This window comes from Ranitomeya imitator, chromosome 1 (genome assembly GCF_032444005.1).
Source record: "Ranitomeya imitator isolate aRanImi1 chromosome 1, aRanImi1.pri, whole genome shotgun sequence".
Taxonomy (NCBI): domain Eukaryota; kingdom Metazoa; phylum Chordata; class Amphibia; order Anura; family Dendrobatidae; genus Ranitomeya; species Ranitomeya imitator.
This window is the reverse complement of record NC_091282.1, coordinates 192,487,589-192,498,252: the sequence shown is the minus strand read 5'-3', so window position 1 is coordinate 192,498,252 and position 10,664 is coordinate 192,487,589. Positions and strand designations below refer to the sequence as shown.

Genomic DNA, 10,664 nt, shown 5'->3' with positions numbered 1-10,664 from the left:
ACTAGCTCCTGCAAATGTACAGCACCTCCCTTACTTCATGTGGAGACTTCATTCGTCCTGCCTAATCAGATCACAGTTGCGGAGCTCCTGCTGCTGACTTGTGGAACTCGGTGCCGGTCATTCATTTATTCTTGTTGGAGAAATAAATAATAACACATGTAGACAACATTAATTGAATATGTTTAGCAAAAGCCATCGATTTGCAGAACAAAAATCCAAAACTTGAAGGAATTAATATATTTATTTTTTTTATATTTATCTCAGAAAAATGTGAAAGAAAAAACAAAACAATCTGTGACTACTAATGTTCAAATGTCCAACACCACATCCATTGCTGAACAGCTTTGAAAAAACAGATATAGAGATTTTCTGGGAAACTGCATCTGATAATGTTGTCAACCCAGGAAGGTGCAGATATTCTCCTCTTTCTTCCAGAATAGCCATGCCTCGTGCCTGTATAGAAGTGCCTTTCTCATTATTCTGCAAACAATTATAAGATATCTTAAAAAAAATAATAATAATTTATACTGGTTGTCAAGCATAACAAACTAAAGCAAAGGCGACTTTAACAGTTTAGCCATGGGCTATTTTCCATTTTTGCATTTCTGTTTTTTGCGCCCCTTGTTCCCAGAGCCATAACTTTTTTATTTTTCCATCAGTATGACCATGTGAGGGCTTGTTTTTTTTGTGGAGCGAGTTGTTATTTTGAACAACACCTTTTGATTTTACCATAAAATGTACTGGAAAACAAAAAGAAAATTCCAAGTGCGGTGAAACTGCAAAAAAGGGCAATTCCACAACTGTTTTTTGGTTTTGTTTTTTACCATGTTCTCCAAATGTTAAACTGACCTGCCATTATGTGTTTCAAGGTCAGTACAAGTTAGTTGATGCAAACATGTATAGGTTCTTTTTTATTTAGGTGGTAAAAAAAATCCAAAGTAAAAAAAACAAAACAAATAGCAGCATTTTCCGAAACCCGTAGCATCTACACTTTTCGGGATCAGGGGCTGGGTGAGGGCTTATTTTTTGTGTGCCGAGCTGACATTTTTATTAATACCATTTTGGTGTAGATATGATGTTTTGATCGCCTGTTATTGCAATGTAGTGGCGACCAAAAAAACGTTTTCACTATCTTCAATAGTCTCCATGGGAGACTAGAAGCTGCGATCATCTGAATGGTCACTTGCGATGAGCGCCGACGACTGATATGACATGTGTGGGGAAAAGATATGTGCTCAGCGTCAGAGCCCACATCAAAGGGGGAGAATCGTCATGTGGCCTACATGTATGGCGCATGTCGTAAAGGGGTTAAATGTACATGAAATTATAACAATATTGGATCATAAATTGACTACAGAAAATGGACAATTTTTAAATTGGGAAAATGAAGTTGCCAATATTGGTGTTATAATAGAAAAATGCAATACCAACCATAAGAGTATGATGAGTGTATTCAAAATATACTGTATCTATGTAACATGTAATGCTGCTATACCTAATAGGAATATACTCACCCTCGGACGCGCCCTGCTTATTTCCGGCAGCCTTCCTTACTAAGAATCAGCGCTTGAAGGACCTTCGGTGACGTCGCGGCTTGTGATTGGTCGCGTGAGCGGTCACATGGGCGGTCGCGCGACCAATCACAAGCCGCGACATCATCTAAGGTCCTTCACGCGCTGATTCTAAGGAAGGAAGGCTGCCGGTTAGTACCAGGGCGCGTCAGAGGGTAAGTATAGCAATATTTTTTATTTTAATTCTTTATTTTACACTTAAATATGGATCCCAGGGCCTGAAGGAGAGTTTCCTCTCCTTCAGACCCTGGGAACCATAGTATCCCATTGCACTGCATTGGGTTTCGTGTTTTGGCCGACCCCGAACCCGACTTTTCTATAGGATCGGCCGATTTCACTCGACCCAACTTTTGAGAAAGTCGGGTTTCGTGAAACCCGACCCGATCCTATAAAAGTAAAAGTCGCTCAACCCTAATGGAAACCCCCCAATTATAACGGAAGCCCTAATGCAAACACACCCCTAACCCTAACGGTAACCCTAACCACACCTCTAACCTAGACACACCCCTAACCCTAATCCCAACCCTATTCCCAACCGTAAATGTAATCCAAACCCTAACTTTAGCCCCAACCCTAACTGTAGCCTTAACCCTAGCCCTAACCCTAGCCTTAACCCTAACCCTAGCCCTAACCCTAGCCCTAATTATTTTTATGATTGGCAGCCGTCACACACTGAAAGACGCTTTTTATTGCAAAAAATATTTTTTGCTTTACCACATTTTGAGAGCTATAATTTTTCCATATTTTGGTCCACAGAGTCATGTGAGGTCTTGTTGTTTGCGGGACGAGTTGACGTTTTTATTGGTAACATTTTCGGGCACGTGACATTTTTTGATCGCTTTTTATTCCGATTTTTGTGAGGCAGAATGACCGAAAACCAGCTATTCATGAATTTCTTTTGGGGGAGGCGTTTATACCGTTCCACGTTTGGTAAAATTGATAAAGCAGTTTTATTCTTCGGGTCAGTATGATTACAGTGATATCTCATTTATATTATTTTTAATGTTTTGGCGCTTTTATACGATAAAAACTATTTTATAGAAAAAATAATTGTTTTGGCATCGCTTTATTCTGAGGACTATAACTTTTTTATTTTTTGGCTGATCATGCTGTATGGCGGCTCGTTTTTTGCGGGACAAGATGACGTTTTCAGCGGTACCATGGTTATTTATATGTGTCTTTTTGATCACGTGTTATTCCACTTTTTGTTCAGCGGCATGATAATAAAGCGTTGTTTTTTGCTTCGTTTTTTTTTTTTTTTCTTACGGTGTTTACTGAAGGGGTTAACTAGTGGGCCAGTTTTATAGGTGGGGTCGTTACAGACGCGGCGATACTAAATATGTGTACTTTTATTGTTTTTTTTATTATTTAGATAAAGAAATGTATTTATGTATTTTTTTTTTCATTATTTAGGAATACTTTTTTTTTTTTTTTTACACATTTGGAAAAATTTTTTTTAACTCTTTTACTTTGTCCCGGGGGGGACATCACAGATCACTGATCTGACAGTTTGCACAGCACTCTGTGTCAGATCAGTGATCTGACTTAGAGCACTGCAGGCTTCACAGTGCCTGCTCTAAGCAGGCTCTGTGAAGCCACCTCCCTCCCTGCAGGACCCGGATGCCGCGGCCATCTTGGATCCGGGCCTGGAGCAGGGAGGAAGGTAAGGAGACCCTCGCAGCAACGCGATCACATCGTGTTGCTGCGGGGGTCTCAGGGAAGCCCGCAGGGAGCCCTCTCCCTGCGCGACGCTTCCCTGTACCGCCGGCACACCGCGATTATGATTGATCGCGTTGTGCCAGGGGGTTAATGTGCCGGGGGCGGTCCGTGACCGCTCCTGGCACATAGTGCCGGATGTCAGCTGCGATAGGCAGCTGACACTCGGCCGCACTCCCCCCGTGAGCGCGGCCGATCGCTATTACGTACTATCCCATCGAGGGTCAGATAGGCCCAGGGCACCTCGACGGGATAGTACGTCTAAGGTCAGAGAGGGGTTAATATTTTTATTGTGCTATATGTTTCAATAAAATCTATATATTTTTATATTATATCTTTTTCATGAGGGGTGTGTCTGGATACTTGTTATCCATTTTTTGGTTATGAATTCTCAACACACCCCTATTGTAGTTATATTTTGGAAATCACTATTAGGCTGCCGTCACACTAGCAGTATTTGGTCAGTATTTTACATCAGTATTTGTAAGCCAAATCCAGGAGTGGAACAATTAGAGGAAAAGTATAATAGAAACATATGCACCACTTCTGCATTTATCACCCACTCCTGGTTTTGGCTTACAAATACTGATGTAAAATACTAACCAAATACTGCTAGTGTGACGGCAGCCTTATAGTAAAGGTTCCGATTAGTATGCCTTTGGACATGTTTGTAGTTCCAATAGGTGGTACTACAGTTCTAGTCCTCTTCCTCTCTGAAGAGAGAATTTGCATATTTCCCAGAGGAGCATTGCAGCTTTAAGTCTCCTCATCTCGACATGCTTAACATTTCACTCTCCGCAAGGAGAAATGATACGTCTAATATACAAGTTATTATACAGGAAAACATGTTTAACATTTTTTTCCTGTAAAATGCAATTTCTCTCAGTTGTGAATGTTTTAGTGTCACTCCTTAACCCCTTCATGATAGGAGTTATTTTCGTTTTTGCATTTCTGTGGTTTGCTCCCCTTCTTCCCAGAGCCATAACTCTTTTACTTTTTAGTCAATATGGCCATGTGAGGGCTTTTTTTTTTTGCAGGATAAGTTATACTATTGAACGAAACCATTGGTTTTAACATATCATGTACTGTAAAAACAGGAAAAAAATTCCAAGTGCGGGTGAAATTGCAAAAAAAAGTGCAATTCCACAATGGTTTTTTGCTTTTCTTTTTTACTATGTTCACTAAATGCTAAAACTGGCCTACTATTATGATTCTACAGGTCCTTACGAGTTCATAGACACCAAACAAGTCTAGGTTCTTTGTTATCTAAGGGGTGAAAAAAATTTCCAAAGTTAAAAAATAAAACCTGTGCCATTTTCTGACACCCATAACTTCTCCATTTTTCACGATCTTGGGTTGGATGAAGGCTTATTTTTGCATGCCGAGCTGACGTTTTTAAAAATACCATTTTGGTGCAAATACGATCTTTAGATTGCCTGTTATTACAATGTTAAGGCAACCAAAAACGTAATTCTGGCGTTTGACTTTTTTTTCTCATTATGCTGTTTAGCGATGTTTTTTTTAATATTGATAGATCGGGCGATTCTGAACGCAGCGATATCAAATATGTGTAGGTTTGATTTTTTAATTGTTTTATTTTGAGTGGGGTAAGAGGGGGGTGATTTGAACTTTTAAAAAATATATACCGGTATATTTTTTTTTACTTTTGGCATTCAATGATCTTCGTGGGAGACTAGAAGCTGCCATCACCCAATCACTTCTGATACATAGAGGCGATGATCAGATCACTGTATGTAGCAGAATTGCGGACTTGCTATGAGCGCGGATACAGTCTCAAGGCTGCAACACTTGTAGGGATTGCGGTTTGTTAGTCAGTCCCTGTACATGGTGCAGCTGTTGTACAGCCACGAGACATGCAGCCATGACAATTTAAACTTAGCATTCGAGCGCGCCAAAAGTACTCCTCCATATCCAAGCATGCTCGCGTGCTAACACTATCTCAGAACCCTCGCTCATCACTATTTACATAAAAAAAAAAAAATATCAACTACTGAAGGGGAACAGGGTCTTCTAAAATCCGAGAACCCTATACACATCGGTTCACAGGGCAGACACCTGACAGGGCTGTGTGAGAACTGCCAAGGTCCGCACACTGATGATCGGACATGTGACAAGCCGGGCCTAGCACGTCAGAGTGAGAAGACATACACAAGGTCTAGTCACAAAATGAACCTAGAAACCACCTTCAACTTTCCTGTGAGAATTTTTCTCTGAGTGGTCACAATTGCTGCCTTTTTCTGTTAGATTGTACACAGCTGGGTGCCAGCAGCACTGGGCCTACAGGGCAACAACCAGCCACCAGCTCAACAGCTGTAGTTACAGTATTCACTATGGAGTTAAGGGCAAAAAACTAAATTACCCCCGTAGGAAATCATTACTACGCGGAAAAAGCCGATACAATTAGTACGTGGGGGAAAAACAGGCTAGTAAGCAGCTGAAGAGCGGACGACCACACAAAAGCCTCGGCTACTAGCACTGTCTGAGAATGAAGCGAAGCAAAGTCACGGGCGGCTCACACAGAAGCCTCCGCCAGCACTTAAGTATGAAGCGGTCACCGGCGGCTCACACAGAAGCCTCCGCCAGCATTTCCCGCCTTTTCTCCTCAACCCCGCGCTCAGGTACGAGGCACTGACTGCACCTCTATTCCTGTCTCCGCCCACTTCCCTTTCTCGGACCTTGCTCCGCCCAGGGGCGTGTCCTGTTAGCGAGCGCTGCTTGTAGCGATAACATGGCCTCCTTAGCAACCGGGAGCACGGAGACAGCAGAGTCCGCGGTGCAGGTACGGGCGTAACGTTATATGGGTGTAATAGGGAGCTCAGACACCGGCGGCTACAGCTGCCTCCAGATCGTGTGCCAATTTATTCTGCGTTATTACATAGGTTATAGCTTCTGATGTCATATCATTGTAGTGACGTCATGGCTGTAATCGTGTGTTATAGGATCTGTCACTGTCGCCTTTAGTTGCTTTCCATGGTACCTTAAAGGGAACCTGTCACCCCCCAGGCGTTCGTAACTAAGAGCCACCTTGTGCAGCACTAATGCTGCATTCTGACAAGGTGGCTCTTTTAGTTATGATGCCTGCACATGCTGTTTATAAAATGTGCCCCCTCATACCGTGAAACCGTCCCGGGGGCGAGACTTTCCTAATCAGCCTCCTCTTCCTGCATTATCGTCCCCGGCGCCTGCACTGTAAGTTTTTTGGGGGCGTGCGCAGTTGCGCTGCCCTTTGTACTTCCAGCGCAGGCGCCAGGAACTATATGCAGGAAGAGGAGGCGGCGCGTACAAGCCAGGAGTGACGGCTATGCTGCGTCTAATTAGGAAGGAAAGTCCCGCCCCCTGGACGGTTTCACGGTATGAGGGGGCAAATTTTATAAACGTTTATTTCAGCGTGTGCAGGCATCATAACTAAAAGAGCCACCTTGTCAGAATGCAGCATTAGTGCTGCACAAGGCGGCTCTTTTAGTTACAAACGCCTGAGGGGGGTGACAGGTTCCCTTTAAAGGTATGTGCACCGCGGATTTCCTGCTTTTTTTGTGCGGATTTCACCTGCTATTTTACATCTGCAGATTCCTATTATGGAGCAGGTGTAAACCGCAGCGCAATCCGCACAAAGAATTAACATGCTGCGGAGTGTAAACCTTGTCGTTTCCACACGTTTTTTTCCGCAGCATGTGCACTGCGGATTTTGTTTTCCATGCATTTACATGGTACTGTAAACTCTTGGAAAACAGCTGCATATCCGCAGCAGTTTTGACGTGTACACATACCCTATAAGTTTGGGCACTACAATCCACTTGTTACATGCTTTTCTTAGGCTATGTGCACATAGTGCGTTTTTGATGCGTTTTTGCTGCGGTTTTGGAATTCTTAGGGTACGTTCACACAGGGCGTTTTTGCTGCTTTTTTTTTCTGCAGTAAATCCTCATCTTCTTGGCAGGAAATAAGCAGCGTCAAAAATGCAAGTTTTGTTGCGTTTTTGGTGTGCTTTTTTCTCTTTTTCCTTGCTAATGTCCTTGAATTTTCAGCCTCAAAAACGCAGCAAATAAAGATACCTGCGTTTTTGCAGCGTTTTTTTCAACACTCATACAAGTCAATGGGTGAAAACGCTGCAAAAATGCTGAAAGAAGTGACATGCTCCATGTCCAAAAAACGCAGCAAAGTACAAAATCCTGATGACACAAAAAACCAATGTGTTTGCATGAGATTTCTGAAATCTCATAGGCTTGGCTGGAACTGCAAAAAGCAGCTGTAAATTACCATAAAAAACGCAGCAAAAATGCCCTGTGGGAACATACCCTAAGGGCTCATACTTGCGCGAGACTCGGATGAGTCTTGCACGGCAATACCCGGCCCTGCGCCTTGCACAGAGGAGCGGAGCGTGCGGCTGCATGTATTCCTATGCGGCCGCACGCTCCCAGTGCTGGCAGCAGCGCCGGGTATTAACATGCGAGACTCATCCAAGTCTCGCGCAAGTGAGTATGAGCCCTTAGGGTATGTTCCCACGGTCAGTAGATGCTGCTTACATCCGCAGAGTCCAGATGTTACAGCATAGTGGATGGGATTTGAAGAAATCCCATGCCCACTATGTGTGCATCGGCACCCGCGGCTTCCCTACGGAGACGGACATGTGGCGCGTCTTTCCAGAACGCAGCATGTCTATCTTGCGAAGACTCGGGTCTCTGCAAGAGAAATGTCACCCGTACAATATATTGGACTCGGTGATTCTGCACGGTTCAATGATCACATGCGGAATCACCTGCGTACAATAGCCGGCAGCACTATGGACGGAGCGGACATGTGCTGCATCCAAAGCGCTGCAGATTCCTGACCGTGAGGATGTAGCCTTATGCAAGCTAATTCAATGACAATCCTAGAGTGTTGTGCACATGATCAGTACATTTCCTTAAATATTTGCAGTGTGTTTTTTCTGCAGCATATCAATTCTTTGTGTGTTTCTTCAGCGTTTTTCGCCCATTGACTTCGATTGAGTCAGTCAAATCCGCAGCAAAATCGCAGTTATTAAAATGTTTGTGGATTTGCTGAGTTTTTGTTTTGCATTTTACCGGCGTCCTGTGGTTTTGCCCACACTGTCATCTGTGTGACAGCGTGGGAAACACTAGCCTGGTAGTTATCGGCCATAAAGCTACCGCCGGTAAGACCGTCAGTCAGAGGGCTGCGGGATTATGCTGTCAGATGTCAGTGTGACAACGCAGTTGTGACGGTCACCCGCGGTAACGCTACTTCATACTGTTGATCAGAGCACTGCGGGATCATGCTGTCAGGTGTAGGTGTGACCCCGCGGCTGACGGTCGCCCGCGGTAACCTACAGCAGGCTGTCGGTCAGAGCGCTGCGGGGTCATGCTGTCAGATGTCAGCATGACCCCTCAGCTGTGACTGTGACCTGCAGCAGTGACCTGCGGTAAAAAGGTTAGGATATTAATAGCCTGGGAACCTTTAGGCTATGTGCACACATTCAGGATTTTTTGCGTTTTTTCGACCGTTTTCTGCGGAAAAAACGCTAAAAAAGGTTGCATTAAGCATCTCATCATTTTAATGCATTCCGCAATTTTTGTGCCCATGCTGTGTTTTTTTCCGCAAAAAAACCACGATAAAAACGCAAAGAAAAAAAAACGTGAGCAGATTTCCTGCAGAAAAAGTCCAGTTTTGTTTAGGAAAATTCTGCAGACATTCCTGAACGTGTGCACACAGCCTTATGGCTATTGGCTTCTTCCCAGAATATTAAAGGGAACCTGTCACCCGAAAAATCGAAAATGAGCTGCGGCCACTGGCATCAGGGGCTTATCTACAGCATTCTGTAATGCTGTAGATAAGCCCCCGATGTATCCTGAAAGATGAGAAAAAGAGGTTATATTATACTCACCTAGGGGCGGTCCCAATGCGGTTCGGGTCCGATGGGCGTCGCAATCCGGGGCCTCCCATCTTTTTACGATGACGTCCTCTTCTTGTCTTCACGCTGCGGCTCCGATGCAGGCGTAGTCTGTCTGAGAGCAAAGTACTGCAGTGCTTAGGTGCCGGGCCTCTCTGACCTTTCCCTGCGCCTGCGCACAGCATTAATTTGCTGATAATTTGTAGATAAGCCCCTGCTGCCAGTGGCCGCAGCTCATCTTCAATTTTTTGGGTGACAGGTTCCCTTTAAGGGTATGTTGCCACGTTCAGGAAACGCTGCGTGTTTGACGCTGCGTAGAGCCGCAGCGTCGAGATGTTACAGCATAGTGGAGGGGATTTCATGAAATCCCGTCTCAACTATGCGGTAAAAAAGCCAGACGGCAGACCCACGTAAACGGACATGCAGAGCGTCTTTTCAGAACGCAGCATGTCTGTTTACAGTGCGACGACGCTCCATCGCCGCGCCGTAAATTTCCCATAGATAATCATTCGATGCGATAAAATCGCATCTAATGATTAGTGAAATGCGTAGAAACTGCGTTAATGCAGCTTATTACGCATGTCATATGCCGGCTTACCTGTCCCGCCGCAAGCCCCGCGTCCACTGCAGTTCTCGCGGTAAGATAAATTCTCACAATAACTTAGCTTCCCCGTTAACTGCCGTGCACGTCTGGTTCTCATGGTCAGCTGACCATGAGTGCTAGAGTGTAGGTGATCGCTGTAGAGTTATCTCCAGCGGTCATCTACAAGCTCTGCTATGTCTGGATGTCAGGCATCCAGATGTACAGTAGCAGAGCTGGACTCGTCGTGGGACACTCGTTATGAGATATCTGCGGACAGGGAGTATGAATTTGGTTTGTTTTTTTAGCTTTTTTGCAGGACGAGGGTCTTCAAGAGGATTGAGCATACAATAAAGATGTGGTCAAAAAGTGTGTGTAATTTCATTAAAATACTTTTTTCTAGTGTCTGTGTTTTATTTACACTTTACTAGGATTAATAATGGATAGGCGTCTTATTGATGCCTCGCCATTATTAACCAGGCTTAATGTCACCTAAGGTGTCATTAACCCCTTATTAACCCATATCCCACTGCTACTAGGGAGTGGGAAGAGAGGCTAAGCGCCGGATTTGGCGCATCTTATAGATGCGCCATTTCTGGGGTGGCTGGGGGCTGGTATTTGTAGCCGGGGGGCAATATCCATGGTCCCTCTCTAGTCTATGAATATCAGCCCGCAGCTGTCTGCGTAGCCTTTCTGGCTATAAATTATAGGGGGACCCAACATCATTTTTTTGAGGGGGGGGGTCCCCCTATTTTTATAGCCAGTAAAAGCTACGCAGACAGCTGCGGGCTGATATTCATAGCCTGGGAAGCTCCATGGGTATTAACCCCTTCCCAGGCTACAAATATCAGTCCCCCAGTCGCTGGCTTTCCCTCTCTGGCGCAGAAAA

At 44.5% G+C, this 10,664-nt stretch overlaps 1 protein-coding gene across 1 annotated transcript in view; it reads left to right on the top strand.

The window, feature by feature from the left end:
* The first annotated feature begins 5,984 nt into the window (after window positions 1-5,984).
* The window catches only part of CCDC112 (coiled-coil domain containing 112), a 75,647-nt gene continuing 70,967 nt past the window's right edge, over window positions 5,985-10,664 (top strand). Inside the window, exon 1 of the mRNA XM_069753052.1 lies at window positions 5,985-6,087. Within this exon, the coding sequence (XP_069609153.1) occupies window positions 6,037-6,087 (51 nt within the window). The 5' untranslated portion in view covers window positions 5,985-6,036. The remainder of the gene's footprint in view (window positions 6,088-10,664) is intronic.